The sequence below is a fragment of the Rhinopithecus bieti genome, unplaced genomic scaffold (assembly GCF_001698545.2).
Source record: "Rhinopithecus bieti isolate Rb0 unplaced genomic scaffold, ASM169854v2 scaffold_24263, whole genome shotgun sequence".
Taxonomy (NCBI): domain Eukaryota; kingdom Metazoa; phylum Chordata; class Mammalia; order Primates; family Cercopithecidae; genus Rhinopithecus; species Rhinopithecus bieti.
Genome location: NW_016811410.1, coordinates 1,756,300 through 1,771,774, shown reverse-complemented (window position 1 = coordinate 1,771,774; position 15,475 = coordinate 1,756,300). Strand labels below are relative to the sequence as shown.

At 51.8% G+C, this 15,475-nt stretch overlaps 1 protein-coding gene and 1 pseudogene across 8 annotated transcripts in view; both read left to right on the top strand.

The window, feature by feature from the left end:
* Positions 1-3,322: 3,322 nt before the first annotated feature.
* Positions 3,323-6,027, top strand: LOC108543368 (60S ribosomal protein L19 pseudogene; annotated as a pseudogene).
* Positions 6,028-10,609: 4,582 nt separating this feature from the next.
* The window catches only part of PPP2R2D (protein phosphatase 2 regulatory subunit Bdelta), a 55,593-nt gene continuing 50,727 nt past the window's right edge, over positions 10,610-15,475 (top strand). For 2 of the 8 annotated variants that reach the window (XM_017893844.1, XM_017893846.1), the window contains exons 1-2: positions 11,047-11,183; positions 11,263-11,355. Coding sequence is in view for 4 of the 8 variants with exons in the window: in XM_017893837.1 (XP_017749326.1) it covers positions 10,625-11,183; positions 11,263-11,355 (652 nt within the window). In the remaining 4 variants the exon portion in view is untranslated. Of the gene's footprint in view, positions 11,184-11,262; positions 11,356-15,475 lie in introns of those variants that run through there. The other 6 variants (XM_017893837.1, XM_017893839.1, XM_017893841.1 and 3 more) reach the window with 6 other exon arrangements.

The window sequence follows — 15,475 nt, the reverse complement described above, 5'->3', positions numbered from 1 at the left end:
TGCCTGGAGTAACTAAAATCCCAAACGTGCTCTAAGATCCTATCAACTCCCTCTTGGGAAAAGCACCATCCGCTCAGAAGTCATCACTGCCTTCTCCTTCGTTTGAGGCCACATGAGTAAATCTCTAACGGTGGGATGATGGCACTGCAAGGCTCACATATGCATGGAGGAGGGTGAAAATGCAGGTCTTTCCCATTCTTTCTGCAGCCATCCATGGGGTCGTTGTGCCCCTGCATCACTCCCACGCTCCCTACCAGGCCCAGGACACTTGGGGAGGCCTCAGGGAGCAGGTGCTAAAGTGGCCTCCCCACTGAACAAAGCAAGTGTGCTGGTGAGACACACACCCAGTGGGTTTGCCTTTCTCAGTCTGCAAACATCAGGTGACAAGCATGGCACCATTCTACAACTCGGTTCAGGGTTCATATCAGGCCTGGGCTCTGTCAAATCTGTGTAAACGCACTGGTTCGAGGTCCCCGTCCCTCTTTCTCTCTGTTGGTGTCTCGCAGGGGAAGGCTCTGGCTCTCCGTTAGCAGGCGTCCACATTGGTGTCTCTCAGACCCACAACTACCCTCCCAACCCTCGGCCAACACCCTTCTTCACCCTCCGGTGGGGGCCCCTCATGGTGATCACATGACCTCTTCAGGGCCTACACACTCACACACATACACAGAGACACACAGAGAGACAGACACAGAGACGGACACATGGAGAGACAGAGACACAAACACACAGAGACAGAGACACAGAGATAGACACACAGACACACACAGACACACAGAGAGACAGACACACAGAGAGACAGACACAGACAGAGATATACACACAGACACACACACAGACACAGAGACACAGAGACATACACACAGATACACAGAGACAGACAGAGATAGACACACACAGAGACAGAGACATAGAGACAGACACACACACAGACACACACACAGACACAGACACACAGAGAAAGACACACACAGAGACACACACAGAGATATACACACAGACACACACACAGAGACACACAGAGAGACATACACACACACACAGAAACAGAGACACACAGAGACAGAGACACAGAGACATACACACAGAGAGACACACAGACACAGAGAGACACACAGACACAGACACGCAGGCAGACTCACACAGAGACAGAGACACACAGACACACAGAGTAGACACACAGAGACACACTCACAGAGCTAGACGCACACAGAGACAGATACACACACAAAGACAGGCACACGCCCCAGCAGAGACACATATGGACACAGACACACACAGGCATGCTGAGTTCAGTCCTCACCCACACAGGTGAGCAGGAGCTCCTCCACGCCCTTCGGGGATACTCTGGGGTGACCTGGTGCCCTGCAGCTGCATCCCCTTCCTGAGGACAGCCCAAGGCCTCTGCTGAGGCCACTGCTCCAAGGGTCCTAAAGAGGCTGCTTGGCTCCCAGCCCCCATATTTTCCAACTTCCCTGGGGATGCATATTCATTCTCTGTGGCTGCTCTAGCTAGTGACCAAAATTTAGGGGCTTAAAATAGCACAAAGTTCTCGTACGATTCTGCAGGTCAAAAATCTCAAAGCAACCTCACGGGTCTGAAATCAGGGCTGGTGCCTTCTGGAGGATCCAGGGGAGCCGCCAGCCCTCACCTCTCCCACCGTGAGGCCGCCTGCTTCCTTGCCATGATCAGCCCGCCAGCCTCTGCTTCTGAGTCACCTCTCCTCCCTCTTCAGCCCGCCTGCCCGCTCTGCGATTCCCCCAGGATCCTTCACTCAATCACATCGGCACAGTCCCTGTGCTCCAGAGGCTGCAGTCACAGGTCCTAGGGATTAGGACGTGGGTGTCCTTCAGGGGCCGTTCTCCAGCTGACCACAGGTGCCAGTGTCCCCAGCCCCGCAGGGTGCGACACTTGTGGCAGGCTGGCTTCTCCTCCGAGGCCCGCCTCTAGCTGTCCTCTCGGACATCTGCTCAGACATCCAATCCAGAGACTCAGGGACGGAGAGCTGGCACACAGGGCAAGGAGCCTTCCACATTTTTCTGTCTTACACCTGTACTTCAGCTCGTAGTCTTAAATTGAACAGTGAAGCCTTTGAGAGTGTGTCCCCTACTTCTGTTCGGGGGGCCACGCCTAGAAGAAAAGGAGCTGCTCCACCCAGTGGGAGGAGTCCAGGGAAAGATAAGAGCACAGGGTTTGGTTCCCCCACAAATCTAGTCCCCTCCAGCTACCTGGGAAAGGACCTGAGGAATGCATGCCTCTGCCCCTGCCTTTGCAAGGTGAGCTCCAAGGGCCACGCTGCCAGGCACTCTGGGCTTAACCTTCTGCATAGAAGACAAGAACACCAAATTCTGGGAAGGTGGGAGTCCTTCCCGGTGGCTGGGCTTAGAGGGAAGCTGGGAACCGGAGAGAAGGCCTTCGTAGAAACTGTCGGGAGGCTGCTCCAAGGGCAACTGGGAGAAATCCGAGGGGAGAGAGCAGAGCCTACGGCAGCCACGTATGCGGAGAAGAAGACCGGAAATCCTTGAAAGAGAGAGCTATTGGGAGGATGGGCTAAGGAGTTCACACGACACGCTCCCCTGGCCAATCTGCAAAAGTCAAGGACGGTGGGTCAGGAGCGGCCCCTCCGGCCACGGCACAGGATCCACTGTGTGTTTCCCGCAGCACCGGTGAAGGAATCAGCCACAGAAGCTGGGTGGAAAATCCCGCCCCACAACCATCCTGTTACCCCCAGGCAAGACGATCCCAGGAGGCGGTGACCAGAGGGCTCAGTTTCCAGGTCACTGCATGAGGGTGTCCTTCTTGCCAGGCGGAGCCAGTGCTGAGGCTCCCCCTGTGACCTCCCTGCACCACGGAGCGTGGAGTCTGGAGCAGAAAAGCCCCTGCACTGCTCCATGTTTAATAACATCCAGACTCGGGGTTATGAGCCCCAGCCTCAAGGTTAGAACTTACCTGAAGCTGGGCTTCGATTCTTGGTGATTGTGAAGCCTTAAGCAAATTATTTAATCCCTCTGAGCTTCAGTTTCATCATCTGAAAAAACAAGATGACAATACTCAGCTCATAGAGCTTATTAAGCATTAAATGAGATGCATGTGAAGTGTTCAGTGCTGTTCTGGACACTTGGGCTGTGTCCACGGTGCTGCTAAGAGCAGGTCGACCCCTCTTCACACCTGCACCTGCCAGCTGCTCAGAAGGTGGCCCCTGCTGAATAAAAGCAGGGGCAATTAGTAGTGGACAGTTCATACACGGCTACGGTGTCAGCATGTCAACATGAATCGATGACTGAACCAGACACCGCGGCTCAAAGATAGTAAGGACGGCAAGATGAGTGAGTATATGAAAGCGCGTGTATTTCTGCACGTACACGCACTTGCTTTCTTTCCCTGCCAAAGCACATTACCGCAATCTTAACAGCTTACAACACCTATTTATTCTCTCACAGTTCCTTAGGTCAGAAGGCCGGGCAGTTTGCCTGACTGGTCTTCTGCTTAGGGTGGCGGGAGCCTGAAATCAAGGTGACAGCAGGGCCACGCCCCTTTCTGGAGGCTCTCAGAGTGAATCTCCTTCCAGACTCTTCCAGGCTGTTGACTGAATGCTGTTGGTTTGGTCAGATTCCCGTCTTCGTGCCGGCTCTCAGTCAGGGGCTAGTCTTGGCTCCCGGAAGCGGCCCAGGTTCACACTCACGCCTTCCACACACCCCTCCAGCACCCTCAGGCCAGGTCCCTCGTGTGCTCTGACGCGCTCTGACTCTCCTTTCTGCTGCATTTCTGACTGTGGCCGGTGAAAGTGCTCTGCTTTGAAACGTTCACAGGATTAGATTGGGCCCGCGAGGATGATCCAGGATAATCTGCCGAGGTTAAATCCTGGAACTTTAAGCCCATCTGCAAAGTGCCTTTAGCCACGCAATGTGACATAGCCACAGGCTGGCTCTGGGGATTGGGGCATGGACATTTGGAGGGTCATCATTCTGCAGACCACGCACACGCACACATCTCTCTTGTTCCTGGAACCCTGATGTTCTCTCCACCATATTCAATTCAGCATGTAGAGAATTTTTGTTGTTGTTGTTTGAAACAAGGAAGGAGTGCAAAGGAAGAGAGGGGACAGGCAAATGCCCCCAGGCCAGAGAAGAAAGGCCCAGGAGACAGGAGAAGGTAACTGTGGGGTTTTCCTTCTCAATTCACAACGCAGGGCTAGTCACAGCCTTCCGTCCATCCCTCTCTTCCTACCTCCCTTTCTTTTTTCTGTTCCTTCATTTCTACCCACCTTTCTTCCCTTCCTTCAGCATGTGACAAAAATATGAGGATCGGACCCTTTCTGGCAGGAGGAAAGAAGAATGATGGGATGACGTCTAATGCCTTGCCGGGCTCCAGCAGTACGAGGCAGCCATGTATCAAAAGTCAGAGATACAAACCAGCACGTGCCACTCTCTCCATAGAGTCTCGGTGCAGGTCCTCCTGCCGCTGCTTTCCAGCCAGCCCACAGGCCAGGCAGACAGGGTGCCTCCTCCTCCTATTAGCAAAACTTCTAAATGTGGTTTATTTTCCACAGAAAGATTGCACATCCTACCAACAGGCTACATCTATGATAACACTGAGATTGCTATTAAGTCTGAACTTAAAAATAATAAACATTTGGCATTTTTGAATAATATTTAGTAGTTGAAATCTAAATAAATCAAAATTATTTCAGTCTGGGTATGGTGACTCACGCCTGTAATCCCAGCACTTTGGGAGGCCGAGGCAGATGGATCACTTGAGATCAGGAGTTCAAGACCAGCCTGGCCAACATGGTAAAAACCTGTCTCTAATAAAAATACAAAAATTAGCCGGGCGTGGTGACACACACCTGTAATCCCAGCTGCTGGGGAGACTGAGGCAGGAGAATCCCTTGAACCCAGGAGGCAGAGTTTGCAGTGAGCCAAGATTGCACCACTGCACTCTAGCCTGGGCGACAGAGCAAGACTTTGTCTCAAGAAAATAAAAGTAAAGGCCGGGCCAGTGGCTCCCGCCTGTAATCCCAGCACTTTGGGAGGCTGAGAAGGGTGGATCATGAGGTCAGGAGACAGAGACCATCCTGGCCAACATGGTAAAATCCTGTCTCTACTACAAACACAAAAAATACCCGAGCGTGGTGGCACGCACCTGTAGTTTCCAGCTACTCCAGAACTTGAGGCAGGAGAATTGCTTAAACCAGGGAGTCGGAGGTTGCAGTGAGCCGAGATTGCGCCATTGCACTCCAGCCTGGTGACAGAGTGAGACTCTGTCGAAAAAAAAAAAAAGAAAGAAAATTAAATAAAAAATATTTTAAAATAAAGGTATTTGGGGGAAGTGTGATTTGCAGACTCTTAAGATATAAATTCCTTTATAGACTTGGAGAAAATGTATGGTAAGTTAGACTTTAAAACAATCCATTTGAGCTCTTTCCTTTCGCTGCTGCAGCCGCGGCCATGAGTATGCCCAGGCTTCAGAAGAGCTAGTGTCCTCGGCTGTGGGAAGAAGACGGTCTGCTTGGACCCAAGGAGACCAATGAACTCGTCAATGCCAACTCCCGTCAGCAGATCCGGAAGCTGATCAAAGATGGGCTGATCATCCACAAGCCAGTGACTGTCCATTCCCGGCTCAAGGCTGGAAAAGCACCTTGGCCCGCCGGAAGGGCAGGCACATAGGCATTGGTAAGCAAAAGGGTACAGCCAATGCCCAAATGCCAAGAAGGTCACGTGGATGAGGAGAATGAGGATCCTGCGCTGGCTGCTCAGGAGACACCGGGAATCGAGGAAGATTGAACACCACATGGTTCACAGCCCGTACCTGAAGGAGCAGGGGGATGTGTTCACAAACAAGCGGATTCTCACGGAACACAGCCACAAGCTGATGGCAGACAAGGCCCACAAGAAGCTCCTGGCTGACCAGGCTGAGGCCCACAGGTCTAAGACCAAGGAAGCATGTAAGTTCTGTGAAGAGCACCTGCAGGCCAAGGAGGAGGAGATCTTCATGACTTTGTCCAAGGAGGAAGACACAAAGCAATAAAAGCTCCCTCTTTGTCTGTACATACTGGCCTCTGTGATTACATAGATCAGCCATTAAAATAAAACAATCCTTTAAAAAAAATCCATTTTATGGAGGTATCATTCACATACAATAAAATGGGTCCACTTTAAGTTTCTAGTTCAATGAGTCTTGACAACCATTCACACTGTGTAACAGCTGCTGCCATCAGAACACTTCCACCAACCCAGGGAGTTTCTTCCCGCTCTCTCCAGGCAATCCCCCCACCCTCGTGCCCCACGCCTTTTTTCTTTGTTTTTTGAGATGGAGTCTTGCTCTGTCACCCAGGCTGGAGTGCAGTGGCGCGATCTCGGCTCACTGCAACCTCTGCCTCCAGGGTTCAAGCGATTCTCCTGCCTCAGCCTCCTGAGTAGCTGGGATTAAAGGCGTGCTCCACCACACCTGGCTGGTTTTTGTATTTTTAGTAGAGACAGGGTTTCACCATGTTGGCCAGGCTGGTCTCAAACTCCTGACCTCGTGATCCACCCACCTCAGCCTCCCAAAGTGCAGGGATTACAGGCGTGAGCCACTGCGCCAGGCCCCACACCATTTTTTAAATCCCTATAGAGCAGTTTCGCCTATTCTTGAACTTCAGGATTCTTCAGAGAAACCGTGTATGGAATGAGCTTTATTTTCAGGAACTTGCTCACACGATTGTGGAGGCTGACGAGTCCAAAAACAGAGGGTGCACAGGGTGAGCAGGGCAGGCCAGCAGGTGAGAATCTCAGGCAAGGGCTGATGCAGGAGGCTGGAGGCAGAATTTGTTCTCCAAGAAACCTCAGTATTTGTTCTGAAGGCCTTTGATTAACTGGATGATGCTCACTCGAATTATCAAAGGTAATCTCCTTTTCTCAAAGTCAACTGACTGTGGGTGTTAACCACATCCACAAAACACCCTCGTGGCAATACTTGGCTTAGTTTTGATGAAATAACTAGATACTATACCCTCGCTACGTTGACACATGAGACTAAGTATGGTAAAACAAAGGGGCGCATGCAGCTTGCACGCCTCCGTGTCCGGTTCCTTTCATTTTCATAATATTTCAGGGACTCATTTGGGACTGCTGTTTGTATCAGTAGTAGCTCATGCCTTTTTGTTACTGAATAGTACTGCCTTCTAGGATGACAACAGGCTAGATTCTAATACACACCAGGCGTTTTCAATTCAGCTGTGAGAATTTTTAAAAATAAAATTGCTGTCAATACTCAGAAACTTGTAAACACCAATTAGAATCCAAACACAAAAATTCATTGAGCTATTATTAGGTTGGCACAAAAGTAATTGTGGTTTAGCCAAATATTTTAAGTTTTTAGCATCATAAGAATAGTTAAAAATCTCTTGCTGGTCAGCTGATGCACAGTAGGACGCAGGGAAGACAGCCCACCAGTCTCAGAAATATGTTACTTTTGTGGCTACATCTTGTTTTTACAGTTTAATGGTAGCTAATTAACCAGAAAATACATTCCAAACAAAAACTAATTATCTTGTCATCACTTCAAAAGACATATTTAATACACATTAAAGCAGTTACATATGAACTAAAATAAAATCCTATGTCCCCACTGGCTGAACAAACCCCCCTGTGGCCAGGGGACCCCAGGAAAACCTTAACACTGAGGCTATAATGGGGGATGGGAAGTCAGACAGGCCTGATACCCCCTCCCTTTTGTGGTTTAGACACAACAGACCAGCGTTAATGTTAAGCTAGAGACCGTAAGACTGACAGAATGAACTCTGTGGCAGTAAGATGCCAAATTATAAACAGGGCCTAAGGCTGTGCTGGGGGAGGGTGAAGCCACACACGGCACACTTACAGAGAAAAGGACATTCCCACTGCTGTCAGGTTGCTTTCCCTCCAGCAGCTAACTAAGCACTGGCCTCGAGATGAGCAACATTAAACAACTGCAGCTCCACCAGCCATTAAGTGACCCCCAGTCCTGCTCCAGGAGCCGTAACTACAGCTTCCATTGGACAGAAGACTGTAACTTTCTCCTGATAAGAAAATGCTGACCTGGGACTGGTTCTGGCCGGTTTACAGAGGCTGCACATCTGCATGCCTTCTGTCCTGAAAAGACCTCTGGAGGTACAGGGCCTAGTCGTAAGTTATTTATTTATTTATTTATTGACAGAGTCATGCTCTGTCACCCAGGCTGGATTGTAATGACGCAGTCTCAGCTCACTGCAACCTCCGCTTTCCAGGTTCGAGGGATTCTCCTGCCTCAGTCTCCCAAGTAGCTAGGACTACAGACACATGTCACCACGCCTGGCTAATTTCTGTACTTTTAGTAGAGAGGGGGTTTGCCATGTCAACCAGGCTGATCTCCAACTCCTGACCTCAGGTTATCTGCCAGCCTCGGCCTCCCAAAGTGCTGGGATTACAGTCGTAATATATTCAAAGGTTTAGTCTCCCCCACAGAGTGAGATTGGGTCCTGTGTTACATAATACGCATGTGTCAGGACCCCCTTCCTGAGTATTCAAAGCTCCTCCCAAAGCCTGTGGACTATGTATGTTTAACCGACCTGTTCAGCATAGAGCTTCTGCCCCAACCCCTCCTCCTTCGAAGAGCCATCTCCCATCTTGGCCTGGGGGATGGCCATCTTGCTGGCTGCAACCATGTATAAGAAATAAAGTTCCTCTTTTTCCAAATGTATAAATTGTCGGGTTTTATAAGAGGGATCTGGTCATTAACTCACTTTTCAAGTGCCTTCCTGGGCAGATAGGCTAAATCTACATTTTAAAAAGGAGATTACAGCCCCATTTTTCTGCTCTTCTCCTCAACAGAGAAGTAGGTATTCACTGCCTCCAGTTCCCCTCCTGCCACTGTCCCCAGAGCCCTCTGCAAACTTGTCATTCCATAGCCACTGCTCCATCCAAGTCAGTAATGGCCTCCCAGTCACTACAACCAAATGGTCCATCGTGTATACTCACCATACAGCATCACAGAGCAGCCACTCTCTCCCGTCTTCAATGGGTCCTGGAGTGGGTTCTCCAGGAGGTGGTGACCTCACCCAGTTTCCTGACTTGAAACTCTAAGTGCTCTCACCTTGATGCTCTGGCTCTGACTTCCCTGTGTGCTCCTGGTTTGTCTGTGCAACAGCGCTATGTGTTGACAGCGAACCTCTGGTCGGGCTGCACTGCCCCCACCCAGCGGTGCCTTTTGCAGCCCTTCTATTGCAGAAACTCCATCCTTCCAGGTGCTCAGACCACCCCCGAGAGCAGTCGTTCCTAAGTCCCTGCTTTCTCTCACACCACATCTTTCCCATCAGCGAATCCCAGGGCCTCTGCTGTCGAAGCACTTTTCTCTGAAATCTGACTGGTTCTCACCACCCAACCCCCCATGTTCACCACTCTATCCTCATCCCCGTGTCTAGTCAGCCCAGCTGGCCACCTGATTGGTCTCCCTGCTTCCCCTCTTGGGGTCCCCACAGGCTATTCTCAGCAGAGCATCCTCGGTGGCTCTGTGAAAGCCCCAGTCCATCACGATCCTCTACTGTTCATGAGCCCATCTCACTCAGAATTCAAGTCCCCTAAATGGCCTGCCCACCGTCCATCCTCCTCCACTTACCTCCCTGCCTTGACTCCAACCCCTGGCCTCCCCTCCACTCACTCTGCACCCATGCGGCTTCCAGCTGCCTCCTGCCCATGCCAGGCATGGCCCTCCTTCCTGTCCTGGCACTTGGTGGTCTCCCCTCCTGGCCAAGCTTTCCTAGACGTCTGCATGGCTTACTCTTTATCATTGAGTCTTCTCCAGTCACCTCGTGCAAGATTCCAACTCTCCCCATACACGTTTCCTTCTTCCCTGATTTTTCTCTCCAGCTCCGACTGGAGTGGACGAATGTTCCTGATTTGCAGCGACTGTCTTTTACTGGTGCAATACCATCAGTGCCCACTGCAGCTATACTGAAAGTTCTGATTCTGGACATCAATCCCATAGAGACAGTCTCCCTGATGATAGCTCGACTTCACATTTTTCAACTTTACGATGGGTAGATTGGGTATTAGATGCATTTTGACTTAGGAAGGGCTTATTGGCGGGGAGGGTAGCCCCACTGCAAGTCGAGGAGCACCCGTAATCGCTCAGTATGCCAGAGAAAACCACTCGCAAATGAAGAAACGATCGGCCCTATTTCCCCAGGACTGCACTGGGAGCTCCGAGCACCTGTAAGGTAGCCATCTGGTGAGCAACGGTGCGCTACGAAAGGGAGGTGGACGGGGTTGGGAGACCGAAGCAGGCAGATGGCTCGAGCCCAGGAGTTAGAGACCAGCCTGAGCAACATAGAACCCCGTCTCTACAAAAAATTAAAAAATTCGCGAGCCTGGCAGCGCGTGCCTGTGCTCGCAGCTACTTCCAAGGTGACGCAGTAGGATGGACTGAGCCCAGGAGGTCGAGATCTTTAGAGAGCCGAGATGGCGCCCCTACACTCCAGCCCGGGAGACCAACCGCGCCGGGGACAGTGGGCGGGAGGTAGGGCTCAGGTGCGGCGCGCTCAGGTGAGGACGGCCCACATGCCCGCCCACCGCCGCCAAGCGCGCCCTCCATTGGCGGTTCGGCGGAGAACCCACGCTCCCATTGGCCGATGCGGGATGGGGGCGTGTCCGGCCCAGGGCCCCCCCGAAGGCGTGTCCGGCCGCAGCCGAGGCCCTCCCGGAGTTGCCCGAGAGTAGGGGCGTTCGGCGGCGCTAGTCTTCAGGGGAGCGCCAGGCGCACACCGGACCACTACGGGAGGCCTAGCGCCGAGGGCCGAGGACTTGGCCTGCGCCCGCCGACCCCAGCTACCCTCCGCAGTCGCCCAGGCGTCCCTTCCTCCCCAAGCCCAGCGGCGCCGGGCCAGGGGCCGGGGTCGGCAGGCGCAGGCGCATTGGACGCCCCCGGCCCCCCCCTCCACCCCGCCGCGTCCCGCCCCGTCCCGCCCGTCGCTTGCCGTCCGCTGCCCGTCCCTAGGAGGCGGAGGGCGATGACGGTCAATCGAGCGGGGCGACGGGCATTGGGCGCCATTTTGAAAAGGGAAAAAATCGCTCCCCGGCGGGCGGGGGCGGCGGCGGCGGCGGCCGGGGCTGAGCGCTCGGCTGTAGCGGCGCGGAGGCGTCTCCCTGGTCTGCTGCGGTCCCCGCCGTCCCGCGCGGCTGCCATGGCAGGTGAAGGGGCTGCGCGGGCGGGGGGGCCGCGGGGCGGGCGGGGGCCGCGGCCGGCCTGACCGCCCCGTTGTGTTTGCAGGAGCCGGAGGCGGCGGCTGCCCCGCGGGCGGCAACGACTTCCAGTGGTGCTTCTCGCAGGTCAAGGGGGCCATCGACGAGGACGTGGCCGAAGGTGAGGCCCGCGCCGCGCCCCGCCCCGGGACCTTCGCAGGCAGCTCCCAGGCCGACCGCGGTCTCCGGGCCCCAAGCGCCCGAGGAAGGCAGGCAGGAGGATGGGGGCCGGGCGGGGCAGGGGCCGGGGCCGGGCTGGGGCCGTGGTGGGCGAGTGGCCGTCCTCTGTCCAATGTCCTGGCCCGCTGGGCACGGGCGGAGGCGCCGGGCCCGCGGCGGGGCTTACGTAAGTCACCAAGGTCACGGGCGGCCGGGCCCTCCGAACCCAGCGCCTGGGGCTGCCTCCTGCCCGGGGCGGAACCGTGGAGACCGCGGTGGAGTCGGGGACGGGAACGGAGTCCAGATTCTGCGCTCGGGCAGCGCGGCACGATGGCCCAGAGGATGGGGACGCGCCCAGGGCCGGGTCGGGGCCTCGGCCCCCACCCGGCTCTGCGTTTCATCGCCGGTGCGCTCTTGAGCAAGCTGGTTGCCTTGGTTTGTCCACCCTTAACAAGAGAGCTGGACTCCCTGATTCTTAAGGTCTGCTTTCTGAGGTTCTAAAATCCTTGAATTTTACTGTGAAGTGTTGCTCCTTTATCTATTGATATATTTTGAAGTCTCTACTCCAGATTTTAATCTTGAACTTTATGGTATTACTGGAAGTTCGCTGGTCTTTTCCTTAAATCATACCCTTAAATTGGTCCAGGCGCAAAGTTTTAGGGTGGTGGGAGGAAACTGGGGAGTGCCTCCCGCCTCAGCTTCCATGAAGCTTACATGTCACCCTCGAGTGAAAAAGCTGTGTAGCTTTCCTTCTTCACCATTGAATGGAGAACTTGGTCCAGTCTTAGAAGTTTGATTAATATTTCAGATTTAGAGCCATAGTGACTTTTTTGTTGTTCATATGTCTTACTGAACATTGCAAACCTTTAACCTTTTCTTGAAAATGATTTGTGTTTGCCCCAAATACACCTTCCCTGCCTCGTTACTAGAAGCCCCTTGTCAGACATCCTGTTCACTTCCCTTCTTCTCAGCCCCTCCCATGACCTTTTACTCCCTCTTCCCTACCCTGTACCTGGCAGTGTCTGGTTTGGTGCATGACCCCTGAGGACATCTGGAAATTCTGAGTCCCCTGGCACAAACAGGGCCCAGGTTATTAAGCAGGTGAAACTGGGCTCTGAGAAATGCGTAATGTATACGGTTTGAGATTAAAACTAGGTACATTTTATGTGATGTAAAAAGTTTATTGATTTTATTGATTTTGCGTATGCCAAGCAAGTGACAGTTCAGCCTTACTGAAGTGTGACTTCTATCGCAAGTAAAGCAAAAGTTGTTTGGGAGTAAGGAAGGTGAGAGGGCTTAATGCCTGCCTTAATTTCTGTTTTTTTGTTTTTTCTTTTTAACTCTTTCTTTTCTTTTTTTGGAGACAGGGTCTCACTTTGTAGCCCAGGCTGGATGGAGTGCAGTAGCGTGATCTGGGCTCACTGCAACCTCTGTCTCATAGGCTCATAGGCCCATCTCAGCCTCTGGAGTAGCTAGGACCACAGACATGCCCGCGCCACCACACCAGGCTAATTTTTGTATTGTCATAGAGGATTTCGCCATGTTGCCCAAGCTGGTCTGAACTCCTGGGCTCAAGTGGTCTGCCCACATCAGTCTCCCAAGGTGCTGAGATTACAGGCGTGAGCGACCACACCTGCCTGGTTTCTTTACTTAAAAAAAAAAAAAGATAAACTGAATGAATTAAAATTTGAGTATAACTAAAGTAGTGTATTTTTAACTGTGACTTTACACATGTGAAAATAGTATTCTTTCTTTAAAAAAATATTCTTGGGCTAGGTATCGTGGCTCATGCCTATAATTCCAGCACTTTGGGAGGCCAAGGTGGACAGATCACTTGAGGTCAGGAGTCAGACCATCCTGGCCAACATAGTGAAACCTCGTCTCTTTTAAAAATACAAAAGTTAGCTGGGCGTGCGCCTGCACGCCTGTAATCCACGCTACTGGGGAGACTGATGGCAGATGAGAATCCCTTGCAACCCATGTGCGTGAGGTTGCCCAGTGAGTGGAGATCGCGGCCACTGTGCACTCCAGCCTGGGCAATAAGACCAAGGCCCCTCCATCTCAAAAAAAAAAAAAAAAAAAAAAAGAAAAAAACTTGGACAAATACTTTGTTCTCTGAATTAAACTGATGGGAATTTTTTGCAGCTTTAAATCCCTATTTTAAGTTAAATTTTGAGTAAATCCAAAAGTTTGGTATTTTGAGTTGTTGTGGTTTTTTTTTTATTTTATTTTATTTATTTATTTTTTTGAGACGGAGTCTCGCTCTGACACCCAGGCTGGAGTGCAGTGGATGGATCTCAGCTCACTGCAAGCTCCGCCTCCTGGGTTTACGCCGTTCTCCTGCCTCAGCCTCCCGAGTAGCTGGGACTACAGGCGCCCGCCACCTCGCCCGGCTAGTTTTTTTTTGTATTTTTTAGTAGAGACGGGGTTTCACTGTGTTAGCCAGGATGGTCTCGATCTCCTGACCTAGTGATCCGCCCGTCTCAGCCTCCCAAAGTGCTGGTATTACAGGCTTGAGCCACCGCGCCCGGCCAGTTTTTTTTTTTTTTTTTTGTAACATTGTTTTGTGGTAATTATCCACACATTTTGGTTATTGTAGGTATTCACAGCTTTCTATTTTAATCCATGTATGCTTTGGCCATAGTAACCCATCCAGATTAACACATTTATAACTCATCATCGATTTGTCCCATAGTTGTGATACCGTTGGTTTGTATGAAGACCACACAGTCAGTGATGATGAAGGAAAGTGTAGTTGTTGGTCACCAGTGATTGCTGAGCAGCAAGAATCGAGAAGCTGGTCATGCCCAACGCAGCCTTGAGGGAGAGATGTTGGTGAGAGATAAGAGATGGGTGGCCGGGTGTGTTGGCTCACACCTGTAATCCCAGCACTTTGGGAGGCTGAGGCGGGTGGATCACTTGAGGTCAGGAGTTCGAGACTATCCTGGCCAACATGGTGAAACCCTGTCTCTACTAAAAATACAAAAATTAGCCAGGTGTGGCAGCACCCACCTGTAGTTCCAGCTACTCAGGAGACTGAGGCAGGAGAATCGCTTAAACCCGGGAGGTGGAGGTTGCAGTGAGCCGAGATCGTGCCATTGCACTCCATCCTGGGCGTCTGAGTGAGACTCGGTCTCAAAAAAAACAAACAAAAAAAATAGAGATGGGCAGTTCACAGGGGTTTTTATTGTGCACTGCTGCGCAGGCTGTAGAACTTACGGTATAGCAGATTTTATTTGTTTAGATTTGTGGCTCGTGAGGCATTTTGTTCTTGAAGGTTCTGTTCTGGGCCTAGTTCAGCTCTGTAGAGCTCTACTGCAGCCCTGCACTCTGGCCGTCTTTCTGCCCTCTCTACAATGGGTAAGGAGAAAGGGCCTTAGAGATTGAGGCCTGGGTCATCTCCTGACTTCAGTGGGGTGGTGCCCAGGGCACAGGAGGTGGCGCAGAGGTAAGAGCAGGCACTCCTGACTTTGGAGGTCGTAAGTGGGTAACATAGGAAAAGCTTTTGGTTTTTGCTTTGATTTCTGTCTTGTTTCTAAAACTAATAGTTTTGGGCTGTGGGTCAGAATCATAACCTCTGATGAAAGTGTTGGCCTGTGTAAAATGTGATGGCCCCCGCCCCAGTTTTTTTTTTTAAGAATTGGGTTTAGCTATGGGTCAGGTCATTTTGCTAAGAGTCGTGATCCCACTGGGTAATCAGACTTCTCATCCCCTGCAAGTAGGAGTAGAGCTGAGCTCACAAGGAAGTTATCGAGTGTCCTGCTGGTAAGCAGGTGTATGGGCAGCAGTCAGTGGTGACTTGCCTCTCCTGCCCTTGCTGGAAGGTGAGACTAGGTGAGTTCGTATGCCGAGGTGACCAAGAGTTAAAATAGTAAAACCAGGGGGCTTCCGGCAGGAAGCGAGTAGAAGAGCTGTTTGTTAGCTTCTATCTCCACAGTGTTTCGATTCTAAATGGTGGTTCCCTTCTGGAAATTAACTGTTGTGCAGATTTTTTTTGCACGTTATGGAGTCACCTTCACCCAGCCCCTGCTCCCTCTCCTGGAATGTACTCATTCAGCATGTGATGTGTTTTGCAGTGTCAC